The sequence below is a fragment of the Podarcis gaigeae genome (assembly GCF_964106915.1).
Source record: "Podarcis gaigeae genome assembly, chromosome: 8".
Lineage (NCBI taxonomy): Eukaryota > Metazoa > Chordata > Lepidosauria > Squamata > Lacertidae > Podarcis > Podarcis gaigeae.
The window spans coordinates 89,177,071-89,203,370 of NC_139684.1; the positions used below are offsets into that span (position 1 = coordinate 89,177,071).

The 26,300-nt window shown below is 47.2% G+C and overlaps 1 protein-coding gene across 2 annotated transcripts in view; it reads left to right on the forward strand.

The window, feature by feature from the left end:
* DLL3 (delta like canonical Notch ligand 3) overlaps nucleotides 1-26,300 on the forward strand; it is a 162,330-nt gene that overhangs the window by 26,128 nt on the left and 109,902 nt on the right. For both annotated transcript variants that reach the window (XM_083753868.1, XM_083753869.1), the window contains 2 exons: nucleotides 2,661-2,918; nucleotides 8,468-8,829. In XM_083753868.1, coding sequence (XP_083609994.1) covers nucleotides 2,661-2,918; nucleotides 8,468-8,829 — 620 coding nt within the window. The remainder of the gene's footprint in view (nucleotides 1-2,660; nucleotides 2,919-8,467; nucleotides 8,830-26,300) is intronic.

Genomic DNA, 26,300 nt, shown 5'->3' on the forward strand with positions numbered 1-26,300 from the left:
GGAAGTGATTGTTGGTGCACACAGCTGTCCATCTTAATAATAGCATCCTTGTTTTGCTAAGTTTTAGGAAGCATGGTTTATGAAGTGCAAGATGGTCCTTAGGTGTGACCATTTGGATCAATTTAGAAAAACAGCAACAATCTGCAATCAAAATGTTTTTAATAGAAAATGTTAATACTAGAAAAGCAATGAAAGGACACAGATAACAGCTAGTTTTGCGTAGCAGTTAGGGGGCACAAGATTGAAATATATGCTCATCCATGACACTTACTTGGTGCCTTGCAGAATGCTGCAGCGAGGCTCCTTACGGGGTCCTTGCCGTGGGATCACATTCACCCGGTGCTATACCAGCTGCACTGGCTCCCAGTGGAGTACAGGGTCAGGTTTAAGGTGCTGGTTTTAACCTTTAAAGCCCTATACAGCCTAGGACCCTCGTACCTACGGGACTGCCTCTCCTGGTATGTCCCACGGAGGACCTTACGGTCTTCAAACAAAAACATCTTGGAGGTCCCGGGCCACAGGGAGTTTAGGCTAGCCTCAACCACAACCGGGGTCTTTTCAGCTCTGGCCCCGATCTGGTGGAACGCTCTGTCACAAGAGACCAGGGCCCTGCGGGATTTGACATCTTTCCGCAGGGCCTGCAAGACGGAGCTGTTCCACCAGGCCTTTGGCCAAGGCACAGTCTGACCCCCTCCTTTGGTAATCCTCATAGAACTCTAGCCCAATGGTTGCCAATAATTTGATTCTGAATTGATTTTAGTATGTATTTTAATTAATTGACTGTGTGATTTTTATGTACACTGTGCTATTTTTACTTGTTAGTCGCTCTGAGCCCGGTTTTGGCCGGGGAAGGCGGGATATAAATAAAAAATTATTATTATTGTTAGGCCAGTTACTGTCTCTCAGACTAACCTACTTCACAGGGTTCTTGTGAGGATAAAATAAGGAGCAGGAAAAACATGTACACAAACGTGGAGTAGTAGTAAAGAATCCCAAGGTTTCTTATATATTTATTGTGTGACTACATTTGTAATTCTTTGTATGGTTCTGGTCACCTCATCTCACAAAGGATATTATAGAATTGGAAAAGGTTCCAAAAAGGGCAACCAAAATGTTAAAGGAAATGGAGCAACTCCGCTATGAGGAAATGCAGCATTTGGAACTTTTTAGTTCAAAGGTGAGTAAGAGGTGACCTTAAAAAGTAAAGGTAAAGGGACCCCTGACCATTAGGTCCAGTCATGGCCGACTCTGGGGTTGCGGCGCTCATCTCACTTCATTGGCCGTGGGAGCCGGCGTACAGCTTCCGGGTCGTGTGGCCAGCAGGACTAAGCCGCTTCTGGCGAAGCAGAGCAGCGCACGGAAACGCCGTTTACCTTCCCGCCGGAGCGGTATCTATTTATCTACTTGCACTTTGACGTGCTTTTGAACTGCTAGGTTGGCAGGAGCAAGGACCGAGCAACGGGAGCTCACCCCATCATCACGGGGATTCGAACCGCCGACCTTCTGATCAGCAAGTCCTAGGCTCTGTGATTTAACCCACAGCGCCACCCGTATCCTTACATAAGTTTATAAAACTCATGCGTGGCATGGAAAAAGTGAATAGAGAAAAGTGTTTCTCCCTCTCACAACACTAGAATTCAGGGGCATCCAGTGAAGCTGAATATTAGATGATAAAGTATTTCTTTAGAATCATAGAATCGTAGAGTTGGAAGAGACCACAAGGGCCATCGAGTCCAAGCCCCTGCCAAGCAGGAAACACCATCAGAGCACTCCTGACATCTGGTTGTCAAGCCTCTGCTTAAAGACCTCCAAAGAAGGAGACTCCACCACACTCCTTGGCAGCAAATTCCACTGCAAATTTACACAGTGCATAGTTATACTATGGAGCAGGAGGCAGTGATGGTCACTGCCACCTACTTTGGTGGCTTTAAAAAGAGGATTAGGCCATTTCATGGAGGCTACTGCTGTCAGTGGCTGCTAGCCATGATGGCTGTGCTCTGCCCATACTTTTCCCCTCAAGTGTGCATGTGACCAGTACAGATGTGAAGTGTGCTCTCCTGACTAGCCTCTACAGAAGTATCCAGTATGAACTTGCTCATTTTGATACGCACAGAGCTTTTTCCAGCACGATTTCTTGAAGCCCCTGCCTTCCAAGAGCCTGTAATTCTTGGATTCAAAGGTTTGAACCTCACTGCTTGTTGGCTATTTGCAGTTGAGTAGCGCTGCAGAGAGCTTGCTGGGGAGACCATGCATAACAAGGAACTCAGAAAGAACTTTAACCAGGTTTTAATAACAAAACAAAAACTCCTTTTACACTTAAGCTAAGAACAACAAACATGACCCAACCACCAACCCCCATCCCCCAGGGTAATGAGAGAACTAGGTGCTGCTCCTTATATACTATGCCCAAATGCTGACACAGCTTAATTAACACAACCTAGCAGCACCTGCTATGTTTCACAGCTGTAAGACTGGGTCTCGTTATTTGCCCTGGCCCTTAAAGACATACACAACTTGTGAAACGATCATGAACCTTCACATTTTACAGTGACCATTCGACAGTTCTGGCTGGAGGCGTATCTCTCGCTCTCCCTGCCCACCATTCCTCCCATTGCTTAATGACCTATCCATCTTCCAACTTCTTTTCTCCCTTTCTCCAGAGGATGCCCAGAGGTTGATCAGTCGCTTGGCTACGCGCCGCCGCTTGGCTGTGGGTGAGGACTGGTCGCAAGATGTGCAGCTGGGAGACCAAAGTGAGCTGCGCTACTCCTACCACGTCACCTGCGATGAGCACTACTATGGGGAAAGCTGCTCGGACTACTGCCGGCCGCGGGACGACACCTTTGGGCACTACACCTGTAATGAGCTGGGCAGCCGAATCTGCCTGGCAGGGTGGCGGGGCGAATACTGCTCTGAGCGTAAGTAACCTCTAAGGAGAGGAGGGTGTAGCAACCACAGCTTGTAGTAGTAGGGGGAAGGAATAGAGTTGAGACGCTGGCATTTCACTTGCATGAATTTAACACGACTCCCGTTTAACATAAAACAATACAATCATAGAACTGTTGAGTTGGAAGGTATGCCAATGGTCATCTAGTCCAGTGTTTCCCAACCTTGTGCCTCCAGCTGTTTTTGGACTACAATTCCCATCATCCCTTGCCGCTGGTCTTGCTAGTCAGGGATGATGAGAGTTGTAGTTCAAAAACAGCTGGAGGCACAAGGTTGGGAAACACTGATCTAGTCCAACCCCCTGCAGGGCAGGACCACAGCTGAAGAATCAATGTCAGGTGGCCAATACTAAATTATCAATGCATCTATAGTGGGAGGGTATATGGTGTTTTCTAGTGACCTACATACAGATCCCTATGGCAACAAAAGTCTGCAACCCTATGCAGGCATGGCCAAACTTGGCCCTCCAGCTGTTTTGGGACTACAACTCCCATCATCCCTAGCTAACAGGACCAGTGGTCAGAGATGATGGGAACTGTAGTCCCAAAAAGAGCTGGAGGGCCAAGTTTGGCCATGCCTGCGTTGGGTTGCAGACTTTTGTTGTGGAATCTGTTCTGCTAAGAATTATTAGGAAAGGGATTTAAAATAGGTAGTATCATAATAGCCTTTACATATTAGTAAAGGGTGGCTACACATGGGATAATGTGTGTTCGTGTGGTTGCTTCACTCTAGATGATATTATTACTTTTATGTGGTATTTATTATCTGCACATCACCCTATGGTTGCAGGGAAGATTACAACATTAAACCACATTAAAAACAATAAAAAAGAAATGAAGTAAGATGGGTCATGAAGTATATACGGTACCGTATTTTTCACTCTATAAGACGCACCAGACCACAAGACGCACCTAGTTTTTGGAGGAGGAAAACAAGAAAAAAAATATTCTGAATCTCAGAAGCCAGAACAGCAAGAGGGATCGCTGCGCAGTGAAAGCACCAATCCCTCTTGCTGTTCTGGCTTCTGGGATAGCTGCACAGCCTGCATTCGCTCCATAAGACGCACACACATTTCCCCTTTCTTTTTAGGAGGGGAAAATGAGTCTTATAGAGCAAAAAATACGGTATATACTGTAGAAAAGGGGAGAAAAACAGAACAAGGGACAAACTTTTTTCCGTTCAGAAAAAGCTATATTGAGCTTTTATAGTTTAGAAGAAAGGTGACTAAGGGCATGTGATGGGCTTGTAAAATTATTTATGGTGCAGAGAAAGGAAGAGAGGTTTTCTTCCCTTTCCCATAACATTAGAGTTCAGAGTCTGTCCACTAACTTGGTTGGCAGTAAATCCTGGACCGACCAACTATTTATTTACACAATGGCATTCTCTGCCAGAAGATTTGTGATGGTTCACTAGGGTAGATGGCTTTCATATTATAAGAAATTCAGATAGGGTTGGGTTTATTCATGGCTGAATAAAGGGTTGAAATATTGCACCTTCGTTCTCTCGTTGTGGGTTTCCTAGAAACACTTTCCCAGCCACAGTTGGAAACAGGATTCTTGACTAAATGAGCTTTGCCAGCAAGGTAGCTCTTACATTCTTAATCATGGATCACTTTTCTTCCAAGTCAGTCCATAGCAGTAGGAGTTTTTTTGGTGGTTTAACACCTCTTTATCAAACTGCTGCCTTAACATATAGTAGCTATGGGATATATCCAGACAAGGTCTACTCAGAGCAGACCCATTAATGTTAGCAGACTTAAGTTAGTTTTGTCCATTAATTTTAATAGGTTTACTCTGGATGCAACCAGTGGTGTACCTAGGGTCCCTTGCGCCTTGGCAAGGAGGTATTTTGGTGCCCTCCTCCCCAGAAAAAAAAATCACTTTACAGCAGTAGCCCCATGAAAATATTCTACATTTTATGTGACCTAAGTACTTGAAGTATTCGAAGTGAAGACGAAGGAGAAAGGGCAAAAAAAATGTTCACATGTCTTTGAGCTGTGGTGCAAGAGGACAGTAAGTTTCTCTCCTGCTTGATCTTGCCTTGACAGCGGTGGTGCAGCGCTGCACACAAATACATCACACACTCCATAGTTTCCAGCAGTCGACCTTCATGCAGCCTTGCCATTTCTCCTACTGCTCAGCTCCAAGCTCTTGTCTAAACTCATGACCATACACAGAAAACTGGAGACAGATTTCTGTGATGATTTTTGCACACAAACACACACACACACCCCAGGCCTGCGCCCCTGGCGAGGGCTGGTTTTGTTAACCCCTTATGCCTCTGGACGCGGGTGGCGCTGTGGGTTAAACCACAGAGCCTAGGGCTTGCCGATCAGAAGGTCGGTGGTTCAAATCCCCGTGACGGGGTGAGCTCCCATTCCTCGGTCCCTGCTCCTGCCAACCTAGCAGTTCAAAAGCATGTCAAAGTGCAAGTAGATACATAGGTACCGCTCCAGCAGGAAGGTAAACGGCGTTTCCATGCGCTGCTCTGGTTCGCCAGAAGCGGCTTAGTCCTGCTGGCCACATGACCCGGAAGCTATATGCCGGCTCCCTCTGCCAATAAAGCGAGGTGAATGCCGCAATCCCAGAGTCGTCCACGACTAGACCTAACAGTCAGGGTCCCTTTACCTTTACCTTTAACCCCTCTGGATACAACCCATTATTTCTGTTAATCAAGAGTTTTCACCATGTTGGGATAATTTCAGTGCTGGAACTGCACTGTTTGAATGAGCTCCCTCCTTTTGTGTGTGTGTGTCCTGGGGGGCGGCGGGTTGTAACTGCCTTCTTAGTGTAATTCTCACTGTCATCAAATATACCTGGGTATACAGTGTTCAAAACACTGCAGAGCAATTGACCCCCTTAGCTATAGACTAGAGATGGGGAACCTATGAGCATCTGGAAGTTTCTGGGTTATAGCTCCCATCAGCCCTGGCCACTGACCAGGCTGGCTGCTGGAGTCAGAAAACACCTGTTGTTGAAAACAGTGGCATAAGAAGCAGGTGAGGGAGAAACAATTTTAAGTGTATTTGCAGCCTTTTGAGAGTCTCCTATGACCCCCAAATCTATAGGAGAATTTAGATAGCTACCAGGCCTTGACAAATAGACCCTGACAACCAAAAGAATAACATTGCTTGTGCTGAAGGAAAGGATTGGGGTTTTAATGTCAGTGCAGTTAAAAGTATCAAGGGATTGTAGGGAAGGACTAAAAGAGTTGTTAGTTTAGAGAAAATAATAGCAATTTTAAAAAGTTTTTTAAAATAAAAGTTATAAAGTGCCTAAAATATTTTTCTCACTCCCATTAATTGAAATGGATGGGCAGTCTGGTTAGGTTTAGTGCAAAATTTATTTTTAGAATTCACTCCCAGAAGCTCTCGTGGTGGTGTGACCTCTCTTAGTGTGACCTAGCTTAGATAGTCTTAAGAAAGTTTGAGTAAACCCATCAAAGAGGAGAGGTCTTATAAACAGATATTGTCCAAGAAACGTAACTGAAACCAATATGTTAATCATTCTCTTGTGGTTGAGCTTTCGGAAACATTTGGCTGGCTGTTGCTTGAGGGAGATTGGTCTCTCTGACTTAGGCAATTGGGTTCCTAAACTGTCACACTATTGAAAGAAAGGGATTTTCTTAAAATAGGCAAAACCACCGCTAGCAGGCGACACCCTTTCTTTCATGCCGTGAGGGAGAGAGAAGTCATTCCTTTTGACCAGGAAAACATTGTTGTGTGGCCAGCTCCCATACACTCCCAAGAAGTGGAATAAAGACACATGAAATAGTATTTTAGCTTAATGGGCAAAAAAGGCCAAAACTTTATTGGTTACAGAATGTGAGTGGTATTGGCTTAAAGGTAAAGGTAAAGGGACCCCTGACCATTAGTTCCAGTTGTGGCCGACTCTGGGGTTGTGGCGCTCATCTCGCTTTACTGGCCAAGGGAGCCAGCGTTCAGCTTCTGGGTCATGTGGCCAGCAGGACTAAGCCGCTTCTGGCGAACCAGAGCAGCGCACGGAAACGCCGTTCACCTTCCCGCTGGAGCAGTACCCATTTATCTACTTGCACTTTGATGTGCTTTCGAACTGCTAGGTTGGCAGGAGCAGGGACCGAGCAACAGCTCACCCCGTCGCAGGGATTCGAACCGCCGACCTTCTGATCAGCAAGTCCTAGGCTCTGTGGTTTAACCCACAGCACCTCCCGCGCCCCTTGGTATTCGCTTAGGCATTGGAAACCACACAACTATACCTGACTCCTGCCTGTCTGAAGGAGTCTTTGGATGGTTAACCACCAGTATGCCAGTATGGGGAGCCCTGCTGATACACATCAGCTAGGGACTCCTCCAGGGTCACCGCTAGGGGTCATGCCATGGCCCTAGCGCCCCCCCCCCGTCTGGGGCTTTGGATGGAGACCACGCCCCCTGGATTCTTTTAATGGAATACCCTTGAATTAGGGAGGGGTAGGTGATGGCCACTACCTCCCCTCCCCTTCAACCTAAGAAAAACAGAGGCGAGTCCTCCGCCGCGAGCAGTTTAAATAGCTTGTGCCATGCCCCCTGGACTGTCCGATTTGGACGGCCTAAGGATGATGTGGCCGAGGACCATCCAGTGCTCCCAGCCCACAAGGGCATCTCCGGGATGATGTTTCCGGGAAACGGGAAATGGCTCTCCCTCGCCTGATTGCACAGTGTGGAGTGTGATGCTTTCTGAAGATGCTCAGAGGCGCTACCCCTTTCACAGCAGAAAGTGTGATTAATTCTGCTGCCTGTCTTTTCCTGAGGTTTCTGGGATCAGAGATGGTGACCCTGTGTTGCTCATACAGATTTGTGAGTTATTTAGATGTTAAAAGGATTAGACAGGGGTGGGAGGGGAGGGGACACACACAAAATGTGCACGTGTGAACCCCTTCTAATCCTCAAAAGTTGAAGCAGGATAACGGGCAGAAAGGGCAAACTTGGCCTAGGTCCGCAGCCCTCGTCGGTTTTGCCAATCTCCATGGAAATGGCTGTGGGCCTGGGGAATTCTTCCTTTTACAGTCCCTTAAATCACAACGGTTTAATTGCCTCACAAAGCTTCCCCTTGGAGCCTTGGCATATGGAGGGGCTGGTTAACCTCCCAAGGGGAAAGGGGGGGAGGGACTGGATAATTAACCAGGGTCATGTGAACCACACATTCCCCATTCCTTTGTTATAGTGTGCCTTAGCTGGATGTGGTGGGGAGGCCAAGTTTTAAAAGTGGGTCGGGGGGGGAGGGACACATTCCCCCCCTCTTTCCCCAGACACTCTGCTTTTGTTACTGAGGAACAATGGAGAGCAGCCAGAGATTAAAAGGGGTCGCGTGTTCCAAGCCAGCCATGCCTTGTCCTGTGGTGGCTCTCCTTTTGGGTGGCATGTGGGCCTTTTGTTTGGTGCAGCGGCAGGTGCCAGATGTTGGCGTGACGCGTGAAATCTATACAGCAACAGCACTGGCTCTCTTCCCCCCCCTCTCTCCTCCTCTCTCTGCTTCCCCTCCCTTCTTTTCTGTTTAACTCTTTTCAGCAATTTGTCTGCCTGGCTGCAGCAACAGCCACGGGTACTGCGAGAAACCTGGAGAGTGCAAGTGTCGTATTGGCTGGCAAGGGCATGTCTGCGACGAGTGCGTCCGCTACCCAGGCTGCCTCCATGGCACCTGCGTGCAGCCCTGGCAGTGCACCTGCCAAGAAGGTTGGGGCGGGCTCTTCTGCAACCAAGACCTCAACTACTGCACTAACCACCGCCCGTGCAAGAATGGCGCCACCTGCACCAACACAGGGCCGGGGAGCTACACCTGCAGCTGCAGGGCTGGTTTTGCGGGGACGAAATGCGAGATCGAGACCAACGAATGCGACAGCAACCCTTGCAAGAATGGAGGCAGCTGCAATGTCAGTATAGCACCTTAACCCTCAAACTCCACCTTCCTTTCTCCTAAACCCATTCTCACAACTTCTATAAGTTTTGCACATTTTGCACATCCACCGCGTAACAACAGATGCGTAGGTATCTCTCGTAAGATTACAGGTGGATAATGTAATTTCTGTGTTCTGGGATGTTTCCAAATTCACATTTAGTAACCCTGGGAAACAGTGTGGGCTACACTGAAGAGAGATAATGTAGGTTACTAATAGTAAAAGTTATAGGAGCTCTGTGAGCAAGTTGAAGTCTTGCACCAACTATGAACTCACTTAGGGAAGCTGCTGCTTTCTCAGTCTCTGCATATTAGACATGGCCTACCATACAAGGAGGTTGTAAAGCTCATTGAGACCATGTCTGATGTATTTTGACACACTGGAATTGAGGTTTAGAACTACTAGGAGCTACCATCAGGAAGATGTGGCAGTCTCCATGGAAGTCCCAGGTTGTATGTTGTCACTGCCAGGCATAATGCTGACCCATGTTTAGGAACCAGATGCGAATTCTATCTCATATTACATGACAGACTTCCTTTGAGGGTTGGGGGAAGGCATTTCTGTACTAAAGTGTGCATCTGAGAGAACTCTGCTGGAGACAGATGTACCCTCTTCCGTAATGGTTGCAGCAAAGCCCAGTGTTTCCCTTGGTTAGTGTGAATGGTACCCTGTGCTGAACTCAAATACCAATTCAGTTGTGTCAAACCTGGCATACCCCTAAGACCACTTATGCATAGAATCTTAGAGTTGGAAGGGGCCCAAGGGTCATCTAGTCCAACCCACTGCAATGCTGGAATCTCAGCTAAAGCATCCATGACAGAAGGCCATCCAACCTCAGCTTAAGAACCTCCAAAGAAGGAGAGCCCACCGCCTCTTGTGGGAGTCTATTCCACTCCTGAACAGTTCTTCCTATCAGAAAGTATTTCTGAATTTTTAGTCTGAATCTCATTTCTTGCAAATTTGAAGCCATTGGTTCAAGAAAACGAGCTTGTTTCATCTTCCATGGGACAGCGCTTCAGATACTTGAAGTGGCTCTCATATCTCCTCCCAGTCTCCTCTTTTCCAGGCTAAACCTACCCAACTCCTTCAACTGTTCCTCATCAGGCTTGGTTTCCAGACCCTTGATCGTCTTTGTCGCCCTCCTCTGCACACATTCCAGCTTGTCAACATCCTTCTTAAATTGTGGTACTCCGAAGTGGACATTGTACTCCAGGTGTGGTCTGACCAAGGCAGAATAGAGCGGTAGTATTACTTCCCTTGATCAGGACGCTATACTTCTGTTGATGCAGCCTAGAATAACATTCATGTTTTTTGCTGATGCATCACACTGTTGTCTCCTCTTAAGCTTGTGGTCCACCAAGACCCCTAGATCCTTTCCACAAGTACTGCTAGTATGCCAGGTGTCCCCCATCCTGTATCTGTGCATCTGCTTCTTCCTGCCTAAGTGCAGAACCTGACATTTGTCCCTATTGCAATTCCTTGTAGGCGTATGTCTACACTGCGAAGGTAAATTTGTGTAACTGCCATGACTTCTCTATTCTGAACTTGGGGGGCTTGTAGCTAGGTAGAGGGCCTATTCTTTTTATCGTATATCTAATGGGAACAGTATTTGTAGATTCTACTCAAGAATGTTATTCATAAATGCCAGCTTTGTAAGAAGAGGGTGCTGTAGGGAAATCCTCAAGGACCTTTTTTGAAAACTTGCCTGTCAACTTCAGAGTTAGCACACACATTGTGCACCTATGATGATGGTGGCATGAAAGGGTGACAGAGTGGATTAACGATGTGTATGCAGGTGGCGCTGTGGGTTAAACCACAGAGCCTAGGGCTTGCCGATCAGAAGGTCGGCGGTTCGAATCCCCACGACGGGGTGAGCTCCCGTTGTTTCCATGCGCTGCTCTGGTTCGCCAGAAGCGGCTTAGTCCTGCTGGCCACATGACCCAGAAGCTGTACGCCGGCTCCCTTGGCCAATAAAGCGAGATGAGCGCCGCAACCCCAGAGTCGGTCACGACTGGACCTAATGGTCAGGGGTCCCTTTACCTTTACCTTATACATACATACCAGAAGTTATAAGGGCAAACCCAGAGATGAATGACAACTTTCAAAGGTGAAATTCAGTAGCCCAAATGGGAGATCAAATATGTTTTGTACAGACAGTCTGGCCGTAAGCCAATGTAGCAGATTTGGGGCAACACTTTGGGAGATGAAGATGGGACATAAATCACTAGGGGAGTTCTCCTTTCTAAGCTATGCTGAATTAAACTGAATAGAATTTGCACAGCAGGCAGCAAGTGTGAATCTGGACCCTGGCATGCTGGTATCCAAGCCCTAACCCTCTAGGAATCCAGGGTGGAACAGGGAGCAAACATGTATTCCCTTGCAGATTTGACATTGCCGTGCCCTGACCAAGACACCCTTGCAATGAGTTCAGGTTTTAGCTAGCAAAGGGGCTCTTGCATTCAGAAGTGCCAATGACAACTTTGTTTAGGAAACCAAGGATTACGAAAAAGAAATGGTTTATGTTGCACTTAAATGAAACTGATTCAACACAAGCTGGCTGAAAGGTAAGGTTTCTGGGGAGGAATGTGCAGCCTGGCTTCTATTTATTTTCTATTTTTCAGTGTGGGAAAAATGCATCTTATGTTAGGTTTCTTGTTGCTTGTTCTGTCTCTCCTGTGCTCTGATCCCTGCAGGTGGTCTTAAGAGAGTCTGGTTTATTTTATTGATATGGTACAATGCATGCGCATTGGTGTCCTGAGTGATGCAAGTTGCTCCTACCCCAAGCAACTTGTGCTTTAAATCTTAGAATCATAGAATCATAGAGTTGGAAGAGACCACAAGGTCCAACCCCCTACCAAGCAGGAAACACCATCAGAGCACTCCTGACATATGGTTGTCAAGCCTCTGCTTAAAGACCTCCAAAGAAGGAGACTCCACCACACTCCTTGGCAGCAAATTCCACTGTCAAACAGCTCTTACTGTCAGGAAGTTCTTCCTAATGTTTAGGTGGAATCTTCTTTCTTGTAGTTTGGAGCCATTGCTCCGTGTCCGCTTTTCCGGAGCAGCAGAAAACAACCTTTCTCCCTCCTCTATGTGACATCCTTTGATATATTTGAACATGGCTATCATATCACCCCTTAACCTCCTCTTCTCCAGGCTCAACATGCCCAGCTCCCTCAGCCGTTCCTCATAAGGCATCGTTTCCAGGCCTTTGACCATTTTGGTTGCCCTCCTCTGGACACGTTCCAGTTTCTCAGTGTCCTTCTTGAACTGTGGTGCCCAGAACTGGACACAGTACTCCAGGTGAGGGGGAGAGGCAAGGGTAACTCAAGCTTAATTTTTGTAGCAGATAAGAATCAAATGCTTACACAGATGTTTTAAGGAGGGTTTTTAGGTAAAAGGGAATAGTCAGTGTCTACTGCAGGATTTTAAGACAAAGCCCACTGGGGGAGAGTTTTCCACCCTTGCAAAAGCAAATACCAGCTTCATAAATGGAATATGCAGCAGGGGAGAAAAGGAATCAATTCAACTTCCAAAGGTGCTCTGATACTTTTCAGTTATCCCTGCCCCCAAATAATGTAATTTCATTTTTTTAAAACCTGGACCTTTACATGCAAAGATGCATTTAACTTTGCACTGAAACTTTTTATACCTCTTCTTTTTCTTCCCGCCTGTCACAATAGAAAAATATAAAGGGGTGGGATTCTCAAGGAAATTCTACATCACTTTCTTAAAATTAGCATTTGTTTCCTAAATGTAAGGGTTTGTCATCATGTCATCCCCTCCCCCCTTCCCTGCAAACACACTTTCTCTTGTAGTTGGATAATGTTTGAAAATGGAAAATTTATGCTCAATGCCATTTCTTTAACTCGGTGGTTTTTCTAGCTTTTTCTGCCCTCAGGGAGCTCTTTTATGTTAAGTGCAAAACTGGGGAGATGGGGAACTTTCGTGGGCAGCACTCCATGTCCTCCTCCTATAAAGGACCCATGTTTCAGTGCCCTGGGTTTTTCAGATGCCTGATAATGCTTTAATCTGAACTACTTCTAGAGTAAAAAGTGTTTTTGAATGCTTAAGCACTTACAAATGGGTATCCTTGGATCACCAGAACATTTTGACATGTCTTACATCTTAATTCAGCCTTGAATTAGCCCTCAAAACTTTACTAGTCAGCCTTCCCACCTGATAGATGCTTGTTGTGTGTTATGTTGCAGTGATTTTTAAATGCATGAGCTGCAACTATTCTTACTGTGAACATGTGTTTAGTGTTGATATTTTAGCAAAGGGTGCCACCTACTGGAAAAATATTGAACTTGAACTTCTGACATCAAGTTTGTACAAACCTCTCCAAACAGTTCCAAGCAACTTTCACTGTTAACCTTTTTTACAGATACAGTGGTACCTCGGGTTACATACGCTTCAGGTTACATATGCTTCAGGTTACAGACTCCGCTAACCCAGAAATAGTACCTCGGGTTAAGAACTTTGCTTCAGGATAAGAACAGAAATCGGGCTCCGGCAGCAGCAGCGGGAGGCCCCATTAGCTAAAGTGGTGCTTCAGGTTAAGAACAGTTTCAGGTTAAGAACGGACCTCCGGAACGAATTAAGTACTTAACCCGAGGTACCACTGTATTTCCTTCAGGACAATCCATGGAGATGATGATAATTATTATTATTATTATTACCCATCTAACTAGTTCTCTGTGCCCAAGGGGCACCAAAGCAGACTATGAATATGAACACAGTGGAGTCTGTTGCTCAAAGCAAAAATAGCACACTTTAGAATATTCAGAACATTTAATATAGCTGAGTAATCCTCACCACCTTACCCTTGTAAGGTAGGGTGCAATTATTATCCCTATATTGTAACTGAGGCAACTGAGAATGCAGAGGCAAGACCACCAAATGTGTTTGTAGCAGGGATGAGATTTGAATTGGGGTTGCTTTTATTTGTAGCTTGGTCCTCTGGCCACTTTGCTGTACCGAATCCAATGAGTACCTTCAAGTTTGTCAAAATGCAGTGTCACTGTCCTAGTATCCCTGTCTGCTATTGACAGAAGAAGTGCAGCATGAAATAGGGAGAACATGAGAAGCCGCATCTTCTAAAACTTTCTGCTTCTACACTGCTATTAACATTACAAGAGCCCTGCTGTCTTCCTTTATATCTGGTCACTCAGGGGAAGGTGTTGGTAGTGGAAGGAGGGCAAAGAGAAGAAAATAAACCTTATTGCATTTTTCTAGGAGGGGTATATCCTAATGACAGAGTTTTCCTTTATTTTTTGCAGTATGATACTATAACCCTTGGGACGCGGGTGGCGCTGTGGGTTAAACCACAGAGCCTAGGACTTGCCGATCGGAAGGTCAGCGGTTCAAATCCCCGCGACGGGGTGAGCTCCCGTTGCTCGGTCCCTGCTCCTGCCAACCTAGCAGTTCGAAAGCACATCAAAGTGCAAGTAGATAAATAGGTACCGCTCTGGCAGGAAGGTAAACGGCGTTTCCGTGCGCTGCTCTGGTTCGCCAGAAGCGGCTTAGTCCTGCTGGCCACATGACCCAGAAGCTGTACACCGGCTCCCTTGGCCAGTAAAGCAAGATGAGCGCCGCAACCCCAGAGTCGGTCACGACTGGACCTAATGGTCAGGGGTCCCTTTACCTTTACTATAACCCTTGGAGCTGGTTCACCTATATGAAGCCACCAGGACATGACTGAACCTGTAAATGGGTGCATGAATGAGGGGAAGCAACACCACTCTTCCCCAACACATCTCCTTACAGCCTCACCCTACCCCCAAACACACAGCACTGTTCTCTTTGCAGAGTTCACTTCCAGCACTGGAGATTAGCTGAACAGAAAAGTGCCTGGTGAGACAAACTAAGGAGGTAAGCCATTTTCTGGAAGGCTTAGCATCCCCATTAGCCTGTCACTTTTACTCCAAAAACCAGGCACACATCAACCATACTTCTCACTTTTTACAAAGTGTGTTTAATTAACCCCTTTCCGGTGCACTGCATTTAAATGGAGTCAGTTTAAGCTATTGTTATTGTTGTTTAGTCGTTTAATCATGTCCGCCTCTTCGTGACCCCCTGGACCAGAGCACGCCAGGCCCTCCTGTCTTCCACTGCCTCCAGCAGTTTGGTCAAACTCATGTTTGTAGCTTCCAGAACACTGTCCCACCATCTCGTCCTCTGTCGCCCCCTTCTCCTTGTGCCCTCCATCTTTCCCAACATCAGGGCCTTTTCCAGGGAGTCTTCTCTTCTCCTGAGGTGGCCAAAGTATTGGAGCCTCAGCTTCAGGATCTGTCCTTCCAGTGAGCACTCAGGGCTGATTTCCTTCAGAATGGAGAGGTTTGATCATCTTGCAGTCCATGGGACTCTCAAGAGTCTCCTCCAGCACCAATTCAACTATTATATGCATATACAGTGGTACCTCGGGTTAAGTACATAATTCATTCCAGAGGTCCGTTCTTAACCTGAAACTGTTCTTAACCTGAAGCACCACTTTAGCTAATGGAGCCTCCCGTCGCCGCCGCACGGTTTCTGTTCTCATCCTGAAGCAAAGTTCTTAACCTGAGGTACTATTTCTGGGTTAGCGGAGTCTGTAACCTGAAGCGTATGTAACCTGAGGTACCACTGTAATATACATATTCCTCCTCATGGAGTCTGGTCTCCTGTGTGACAAGCACGGATACCTCTTCCTATACTACTGCAGAGTACGATCATCACACATGGGACAACTTCATGGACCCCTTTGGTATTGGCAGCATGAATGACAACAGAGAAAGGCTCCTTGAGCTGTGCTTCCATCACAGCCTCTGCATCACAAACACATTCTTCCCTACCAAGGCAAAACACCGAGTCCTGGAAACATCCAAGGTCAGGCCACTGGCACCAGCTGGACTTGCTTGTCACCAGGCGACTGGCACTAAACTCTGTTTTCGCCACATGGAACTGCCACAGTGCTGACTGTAACATGGATCACTCCCTGGTGGCAAGCAAGATTCAGCTCTAGCCAAAGAGAGCCCGTAACGCAAAGCAGAAAGTGCAGCCTCAAATTAACACTGCCAGAACAGTCACACCTGAACTTTGAATGCTTCTCTGATTCCGTCAGACAAGTCCCACTGAACTGCCTCAGGGATAACATTGAAACCACATCAAAGAGGCAATCAAAACACAGCTTTGTCCTCCTCTGGCAAAAGAGAGCAACAGATCCTCAATTGGTTTGAGGCCGGCATAAAGGACATGTTGCCTGTTATCGCTGCCAAGCATGAGGTTCTTGTGAACGACAAGCTTGCACCCTGCAAAAAGACACTGCACCGAGAGAGGCAAGGAGTGATGCCCAGCAGATTGCCAGACAATGTGCCAATGACTACTGGCTAAAGCTGTGCCAGAGCATTCGACTCGCTGCTGACACTAGCAGCACTTATAAAAGGTACGACGGCACAAAGAAAGTCTTTTGACCAACAGTCAGGAAAACTGCACCACTGAAAAGCTTGTCGGGTGAGATCATCACAGACTGCCGCATGCAGATGAAGAGATGGGCAGAGCACTATGAAGAACAGTAAAGGTAAAGCTGGTGACCATTAGGTCCAGTCGCGGACGACTCTGGGGTTGTGGCATTCATCTCGCTTTACTGACCGAGGGAGCCGGCATACAGCTTCCGGGTCATGTGGCCAGCATGACTAAGCCGCTTCTGGCGAACCACAGCAGCGCACGGAAACGCCGTTTACCTTCCCGCTGGAGCGGTACCTATTTATCTACTTGCACTTTGACGTGCTTTCGAACTGCTAGGTGGGCAGGAACAGGGACCGAGCAAGGGGAGCTCACCCCGTCATGGGGATTCGAAACGCCGACCTTCTGATCGGCAAGTCCTAGGCTCTGTGGTTTAACCCACAGCGCCACCCTCGTCCCATGAAGAACAGTACTCACAGATAAACATGGTCTCTGACACAGCAATTGACAGCATCCAGACTACCTGTCCTGCGAGAGGGGAATGTTCCTCCCTTGACAAGCTGAAGGACACCATCAGCTCTCAGGCATGTGTTAAAACCCCAGGACAGGACAGGAGGGAATCCTAACAGAAATGCTGAAAGCCTGCTTCAGTTCCTCCCTCATGACACATCTCCACAGCCGCCTCTTGCGGTATTGAGATCAAGGATCAGTGCCACATGACATGTGCAACTCCAGCATTGTGACCCTTCGCAAGAACAAAGGAAGGTGACTGCTGTGGCTGTAGCTATTGTGGAACCTTCTTGCTGAGTACTGTGGGTAAAGTCTTTGCCTGTGTAGTTTTCAACAGGTTGCAGTCACTCGCTGACAGCGTCTGTCTATCCTGAGTCGCAATGTGAGTTTGGAGCTCAGAGGTCCACAGACAACATAACTTTATCGTTGTTTCAGCTGCAGGAGAAATGCTGAGAGCAGAGACGCCCCTTGCATGTTGCCTTCATAGACCTGGCAAAAGCCTTGCCCACCTAAGCTTCACAAGATGATTGTGTCGTTCTACGAGAACATGCATGGCACTATCCAGTATGATGGCTCATGTCAGGTGTGCACGCAGGAGCCGGGCCCTGTGACCAGTAGGGCTTTGCAGGACTGGGGCCTTCCTAAGTTTGTTCTGAAGAGGCAAGGCGTGGCCGCACAGGTGAGACCAATTGGTAACTCACAGCACCTGGTGGCAAGAGCCGGGAAGGGATATAAGGTCAGCATTTTCCCTTTGGGTTTTTGCCACAGCAACACGTTCCCTGACTTGCTGCGTTTGACTCCTTGCTTCTTGATCCTCGGACCTCTGACTTTGTGACTCCTTGCTTCCTGACCCTCAGACTCTTGGCTTTCTGACTCCTGGCTTCTGGACTCCCATTCCTGCTCCCACCCCACCATCTTGCCCCCGGTCCCGACGTCCCCAGCCGGGATTTCGATCGTCCCTGAACCGGACCGTGACAGCTCATCTGCAGAGGCTGTGTTTTTGCTGTGGTTCTCTTTGACATATTCTTCTCCCTGGTGCTGTCACATGCTTTCAGCTTAATGGAAGAAGAGGAGGAGGAGGAGGAGGAGGAGTTTGGATTTGATATCCCGCTTTATCACTACCCTAAGGAGTCTCAAAGCGGCTCACATTCCCCTTTCCCTTCCTCCCCCACAACAAACACCCTGTGAGGTGAGTGGGGCTGAGAGGTTTCAGAGAAGTGTGACTAGCCCAAGTCACCCAGCAGCTGCAGGTGGAGGAGCGGGGAAGCGAACCCGGTTCACCCAATTAAGAGTCCACTGCTCTTAACCACTACACCACACTAGCTCTCGGAAGATGGTGTGTACTTTCATTCAAGGAGCAACTGGGGTCTGTTCAACCTCGCACATTTCCGCATCAAGACGAAAGTGTGATGGTCCAAAATAATAAATTCAAGTGTGACGGGTCCATATCTAAGAGATATTGTTTGCAGATGATGCAGCCTTGACAATGCACTCCGAGGAAACTCTACAGCGATTCATCAACTGTTTTGCTCAAACCTGCAGGTAGATCGGCCTTAGCATCAGCCCGATAAAGAACAACATCCTCGGTCAGGACATCACCAGCACTCCATGCGTTCAGCATTGGTGATCCCATGCTTAAGGTAGTAGATGATTTTTGTCTACCATAACCAGCAATCTTCCCAGTGCTGGAAAAGTGTATTGGCAAGGAAGCTACGGCAATGGCTTGGCTATCCAAAGGGATATGGGAGAATGCGATACTAAGACCCAGTACAAATATGAAGGTCTACTATCCTTGAGTGTTGAGCACACTCTTTTATGGAAGTGAATCATGGGCAATGTAGAACCGCCAGATGTGAAGCCTCAGTGTTTTCCACATGTGCTGTATCAGGAAGGTGTTGGGCATCATAGAGTCTCAAACAAAGATGTGCTCTAATTCCCAGCCTCTTCACACTCCTGTCTCAGCAATGTCTATGCTGCCCTGGTGTGATGGCCTGGGAATCTGATTCAGAATCTGAACCTGAGGAGTCCCAGCCTGCACAGGAGTCCCCGCCTCCAGGGCCGGCTGAGCAGGGGCAGGGCCTTGATTCTGAAGCCCCTGCACCTGTGCCAGATCCTCAGGAGCAGACACCAGATGTATCCACTCTGGCTCCTGAGGTGATGGAGGACCCATTGCCTGCAGGTGCTCCTCTCCCAGCCCTATCAGGGGAAGGTGAGGTTGCCTCTGGGTCCAGTAACCCTCCAGCCTCTCCTGAGCTGCAGAGGTTCGGGGCAGAGAGGCTGAGGGAATTGGGTTCTCTCAGGAGGAGTGCTCACCTCCAGGCCAGGAGAGGCAGGTCACCTGTGGGCTGGGACCGCCCCTGGCCTCAGAGGAGATAAAGGCCAGTCAGCCCAGTCCCAGGTTGCGGGAGCAACGACGTTGGAAACCTGTTCCTGCCAGCACCCTGACCTGCTCTTCCGGAGTTCCCGACCACGCCCGGCTTCTTGCTTTGGACCCCGCTTCGCCCTTGGTGGACAGTCTCCAGACCCTCGGCCCAGGACCGGACTCTGACCACGCCTCACGGTAACCCCTCCCCCTGGGGACCAGCACACCTGGTCCTATCCACCGAATGGAAGATGGCAGGATCCCTAAGGATGTGGTCTATGGGGAGCCAATTCAGACACCAGGCCCATTGGCAGACCGACTCTGAGTTACAGAAATGTCTGCAGATGTGACATGAAGGCTGGCAACATCAACTCTGCTGTGTGAGAATCCCTTGCAGACAACCACAGTGCCTGGAGGCAGACAGGTCATGTTTCCACAGCAGTGACCAGAGGGAGGAATGACTGCTGGAAGGAGTGCAGAAAGAAGAAATGCCATGGTGCTTCTGCAGCAGCACAACTGCACACCTTCATCTGCCCCAGCTTCAACAAAACATGTCTCTCCTGTATTGGTCTCCACAACCACAGCAGACGCTGCAACTCTCCAACAGTTTAACCTCCAAAGGTGCTTTCCTCCATTGTCTCCCGAGACAGACAGATATCAACAATAGGTACCATATTGTGAAGGGCATAACCAGATTCTTCCACACCAAGAAAGCAGTAACATTCAAAACAAAGAGCCAGGCGCCTTAATTTTAATCTTCACTGCATCTTAGAGTAGTAGTGCTTGAGTAAATTACTCCTGTTACTTGTGCCTACAGCAGCTAGGTGCTTTATACTCAGTTCATAAGTTTATTGTTCTAGCCAAAGACCATGACAAACTTGTATTAAATGATAGTATTAGTATAATAATACAGACCATACATCCATAATATAAAAAAACAAAAACTTCGCCAAGTTCCAGAGCATTATAACAGTTTCCCTTATGCATCTGATGGCTCCAATTCTAATATTATTTTGCCTTTGTAAAATCCAGTTTGCTAACATCCATGATGTAAGAGAGAGAAGTTACCAGGGACACCAGCAAATTGAAATCCGTCTTGATTTAAGATTAACCACAACAGTTTATAGCAATTTTATCTTAACTCCCTTTTCCTGATTTTTATTTTATATGCTTGTGCATATGTGTGCGTGTGCACGCAATTTCTCCCTGGGTGTACCTGCTTGCTTATGTGAACAAAGGTTTCAGAAAGCGATCTCTTGGATCTCTATATAAGGGACAGGCTAATAGATAATGAGTGAAGCCTACCACTTGAGGTTGACCACAAATAAAATGTCTGTCTGCGTACAGGACCATGCTGTAGTGGCCATCCAAAACTGCAGTGGGCATCACTTGGAAATGCAGTTCAATAAAAGCATTTTTTATTTTTTTAAAAAAATATTAAAATTGTAAACCACTTTATGATTCTATGTAAATTTTAGCCCTTTAATCTACATAAGTCCCCACTGTTCCATCTGTATATTATAAACATTTCCCCCTCATTTAATCATGCATTTATGTGACAGGAGTGGGTGTCAAGAGCAGGTCAGCAATAAATCACACACAGTAAGTGAGGTTAACTCTTTATTAGAGGAAACAAGGTCTGCTCCGCATTGCCAGGCCTCATGAGCACAGCAACTCTTCTTGGTAGATCTTGCCCCTATGAGGCAGTTGTGGAGTTGAAAGGTCTTCACCTTCCCACAGCTGCCTATGTCTCCTCCTGTCCTGGGTGCTTCCTATGCAGTCTGAGACGCTGCTGCCATGTTTGTTTTTGCTCCTCTTCATATCTCTCCTGGTTCTGGGAGACCAGGGGGGAGTGTAGCTCTTTGCAGCACGTGGTGGGGTGGGAGAGAGACATCCTGGCTTCTTCACCAGCGTGACTCATAGAATCATAGAAGAGTTGGAAGAGACCACAAGGGCCATCGAGTCCAACCCCCTGCCAAGCAGGAAACACCATCAGAGCACTCCTGACATATGGTTGTCAAGCCTCTGCTTCAAGACCTCCAAAGAAGGAGACTCCACCACACTCCTTGGCAGCAAATTCCAGTGTCGAACAGCTCTTACTGTCAGGAAGTTCTTCCTAATGTTTAGGTGGAATCTTCTTTCTTGTAGTTTGGATCCATTGCTCCGTGTCCGCTTCTCTGGAGCAACAGAAAACAACCTTTCTCCCTCCTCTATGTGACATCCTTTTATATATTTGAACATGGCTATCATCTCTGCCTCTTGGCTTCTCTCTGCTTCTGCTTCTACTTCTGATTCTGGAATTCTGTCTGCCACAGACTCTTCCTGCTTTCTAAACCCCATTACCTCTTCAGCTTCTGACACCACCATCTCCCAGGCTTCTCCCTCTGACCACAAATTGCTGTCTTGCCACCAATCTCCGGGCTCTGAGCCTCCACCCCTTGAGGGTTCTCCAGCTGGTTGCCTCCCACCATTCTTCTGTGTCCAGCCAGCCCATGACATTATCCTATACATCAGGATCCTAAAAGGTTAGTTCAACACTGCCACTCTGGTTATAATTAGACAGGCATTTACAACGTAAACCTTGAAAGATTCCATCAACGGTGTCTCCGAAAAATTTTACACATCACTTGGGAAGACAGGTGAACTAATACCAGTGTGCTGGAAGAAGCAAAGATCACCTGTGTTGAAGCAATGATTCTTCATTGGACTGGTCATTGGACTGGTCATGTTGTGTGGATGCCTATGATCGTCTTCCAAAGCAAATACTCTATTCCGGACTTAAAAATGGAAAACGTAATGCTGGTGGTCAACAAAAGAGGTTCAAAGACTCAAGGCAAATCTTTAAAAATGTAGTATAAACACCAGCAACTGGGAAACACAGGCCTGCGAGTGCTCCAATTGGAGAACAGCCTTTCCCAAAGGTGTCATGGGCTTTGAAGACACTCGAACTCAGGACGCAAGGGAGAAACATGCTAAGAGGAAGGCATGCTTGGCAAATCCACACCGTGATCAACTCCCGTCCAGAAACCAATGTCCCCACTGTGGAAGGACGTGTGGATCCAGAATTGGCCTCCACAGTCACTTACGGACCATATTTATGGAAGGCAATCTTAGTCGGCTACCAGTGATCTCCAAAGAAGAAGACGACAATGTAAACGATTTCCTAAATCCAAGGAAGCACCTACAATGGCTTGAATTTCTGCTTGCAGTTCAGATTCTGTTTTCATTATTCTGCTGGGTTTCTTCACTGGCCAGTTATGGGTGACCACCTGTAGAACATATGGCGATCTCTATCTTCTTCATGCACTGTTTTTCCAGGTATGCTCATTAATTCATTGTTCATTGCCTTTTCCTCTTGTCTGTGCGGTAGAGCAGGAAACGTGGAGTGCCTCCAGAGTTCCATTGCAAGATTGAGACTTGAACAAATTAGGGTAGGTGACAGACCAATATCATTTCCCTGGAAGGTAGCAAGTGGGTTATCAGCATACTCATCCACTATCAGTCGCCTTGGATCTGAAGGGGTTAAGTTGAGAAGGGAAAACAACTTCATCTCTTGAGCATTTATATTGGTGTAAAAGCAGGTAAAAGCAGAGTTAAAGTTCCAATGTTGATGTTGTTGTTGTTTAGTCGTTTAGTCATGTCCAACTCTTCGTGACCCCCTGGACCAGAGCACGCCAGGCCCTCCTGTCTTCCACTGCCTCCCGCAGTTTGGTCAAACTCATGTTTGTAGCTTCGAGAACACTGTCCAACCATCTCGTCCTCTGTCGTCCCCTTCTCCTTGCGCCCTCCATCTTTCCCAACATCAGGGTCTTTTCCAGGGAGTCTTCTCTTCTCCTGAGGTGGCCAAAGTCTTGGAGCCTCAGCTTCAGGATCTGTCCTTCCAGTGAGCACTCAGGGCTGATTTCCTTGAGAATGGAGAGGTTGGATCTTCTTGCAGTCCATGGGACTCTTCAGAGTCTCCTCCAGCACCAGAATTCAAAAGTATCCATTCTTTGGCAATCAGCCTTCTTTAGGGAGGTTTTTAAAGGCTGATGCTGTACTGTTTTTAATATTCAGTTGGAAGCCGCCCAGAGTGGCTGGGGAAACCCAGCCAGATGGGCGGGGTATAAATAATAAATTATTATTATAAATTATTATTTATGGTCCAGCTCTCACTTTCATACATCACTACTGGGAAAACCAGAGCTTGAACTATACGGACCTTTGTTGGCAAGGTGATGTCTCTGCTTTTTAAGATGCTGTCTAGGTTTGCCATCGCCTTTCTCTCAATGAGCAGGCGTCTTTTAATTTCGTGATCAATATCAAATTAAATCAATATTTAATATCTATCAATATTGATAGATGTCATTTAATTGTTTGGCTACTGAATCTGATTAGAGCCTTAGTGAACTCAGACCTATCATTCTCTTGATGTACCTTCAAGCCATCACCAACTTCAATTTCTTTGCAACCCTGCAGATAAGCCTAGCAGAAATCAGAATCCCTGTGTCCAGTATACCAATTATGGCATTTAAGACTGAAACATCCTTTTCCAATGTGTCAGTTCTGCTAAAGCTTCTCTCTGCTGTTTATTTAGACAGGTGACATTGGTGGCGTAGAAGTTCCCACAGTGAGGGAGTTTCAGTCTCTGTTGTGGCTGAGTCTATTGCGCCAAGATTGTTATTACACCTAGCTGAGGTTTCATTATATGGAGGAAGCTGAGGTTGCCTGGGAGCATATATATTGCCTCCTAACAAGTTTCAATCAATTGACCAGTTAGCTAAGCTCAGGGCCGTCTTAAGCATATCAGGTGCCGTGGTTCAAAGATCCCTCCAGTGCCCCCCCTTTCCCCAAGCCTCTGCGGGGGTTGCTCTCCTCCCGTGGAGGCTTGGGAGGCAAGCTGCACGCCTTCCAGCCATATGGTTGACAGGGTACAGCTGGCGGGTGAGCAGGGAAAGGGGAGGCCGCCAGCAAAGGCGTGCAGCTCCCCCATTCGCTGGAGCACCCCTGAGAGGCCAGCACCCTGGTGCAACACGCCAGTAAGCCCAATGGGAAAGACAGCTGTGGCTAAGCTTTCATTAGAGGAACATGTAGGATAAGGCTTCTCTAGCCCCATTACTTGCACATGCACCCTGTAAAGCAGGGGTCACCAACCTAAGGCCCATGGACCGGAAGCCGCCCCTGAGCCACCCCCGAACTGAGTTGCCCGCTTGCGTGCTGCGCTAAACCCATGCAGCATGGACTCGCTTCCGCAACACCAGAAATTGCACCTGCGCATGTGCAGATGCCCAAAAACACAGGCACGTGCATGACCCAGCCCACGGAGGGATCTCCGTGGGACCAATCCGGCCCAGGCATTGCTGACCCCTGATGTAAAGGACCAGGACTGTCCATGTAAGGCATATTTAGAAACTTTATATACAAACTTGCACTTGGTTTCTGTCATTGAACTCAGCCCAGCTGGTGCACAAGAGGAGAATCTGGAGGTAGAAAATAAAAATGGGGGCTGAACTGGGAGAGATGACGAAGAAAAAGTCCAGGTATTACATAGAAGGTAAGTCTGAAGGTGCTAAAGAAGTGTCACAAATTCCACGAGTAAAGCACCAGAATAGAAAATGGATATTCTACAGAGAAGAACAGATAACAAAAAGATTGAAAGCAGCAGGATGAAGGGAAGACGGAATTCATAGAGTACAAGAATGTTAAAGACATAAAAGCAACTTTTTGGTGAGTGCAAATAGGATAAAGAAGCTGATGTAGATAGAACTGGGGTGAAGAACGGAAAGATATGGTTGAAAGGACAGGTAGAATGAGCAAACCAACCAGCAGAATAAAGACTGGAATGAGAAATAGGGCAGAGATGAGAGAGTCCAGATGAAAAATAACCATGATCAAAATAAGAGTGATGTCCACAGAGGAAGGGCTGGGGTTTAGATTGTGAAGACACAAGCAGCAAGTTTTAGCAATCTGAGGAGTTGAAGGTCAAGAGGAATTAAATATACTCTGCTTAAGCGACTGACTATGAGGATGGATAGGGACGCGGGTGGCGCTGTGGGTTAAACCACAAGCCTAGGACTTGCCGATCAGAAGGTCGGCGGTTCGAATCCCCGCGACGGGGTGAGCTCCCGTTGCTCGGTCCCTGCTCCTGCCCACCTAGCAGTCAAAGTGCAAGTAGATAAATAGGTACCGCTCCAGCGGGAAGGTAAACGGCGTTTCTGTGCACTGCTCTGGTTCGCCAGAAGCGGCTTAGTCATGCTGGCCACATGACCAGGGGTCCCTTTACCTTTATGAGGACGGATAAAAAGATGGTCAGTTGAAGCATGCAGAGGAACATGAATGCAGAAGAGGAAATTGGAGACTTAGGTATATCAGCTTCAAGAAAATGTTCTTACGGTCATGAAGGAATGGCAGAAGACAATTGATGACTGGATAAGCGCTGCTGAGACAGGTTTGGCTAAGTACTGCTGGAACAGGTTTTGAACACAAGCAGTAGAATAAGGTAAGAGGCAAAGACTGAAGGCATGGCCAGAATGATCCCAGTATAGGTAAGGCTTTTGACAATGTCTCCTATGATAGTCTTGCAGAGAAGCTGGAATAATGTTGAGCTGGACAGCCCAAATGTGAGGTAGCTGTTAGTGGGTTTGTAACTGGTTGACCTAATTAATGGTTCCTTGTCATCCTGGAAAAAAGTGAAAAGTGGGGTGCTGTGTTATGTTCCAGGCCCGTTATTGTTCAATGTCTTTATAAATGACTTGGACAAAGGAATTGAGGGGATGCTCGTCAAATTTGCAGATGGCACCATACTGGGAAAGGTAACTAATGCAGCGGAAGAAAGAATAGGGATTCAATATGACCTTAACAAATTGGAAAACTGGGTCCAGACTAACAAAATGAATTTCAAGAGGGACTAACAGAAGGTTATAAAGCTAGGCAGGAAGACCCAGCTGCACAAATATAAGATGGGAGACACCTGGCTTGCCAGTAATACATGTGAAAAGGATCTAGGGCAGTGGTTCTCAACCTGTGGGTCCCCAGATGATGTTGGACTACAACTCCCATCATCCCTGAGCTCTGGCCTTGCTAGCTAGGGGTGATGGGAGTTGTGGTTCAACAACATCTGGGGACCCACAGGTTGAGAAAAGCTGATCTAGGG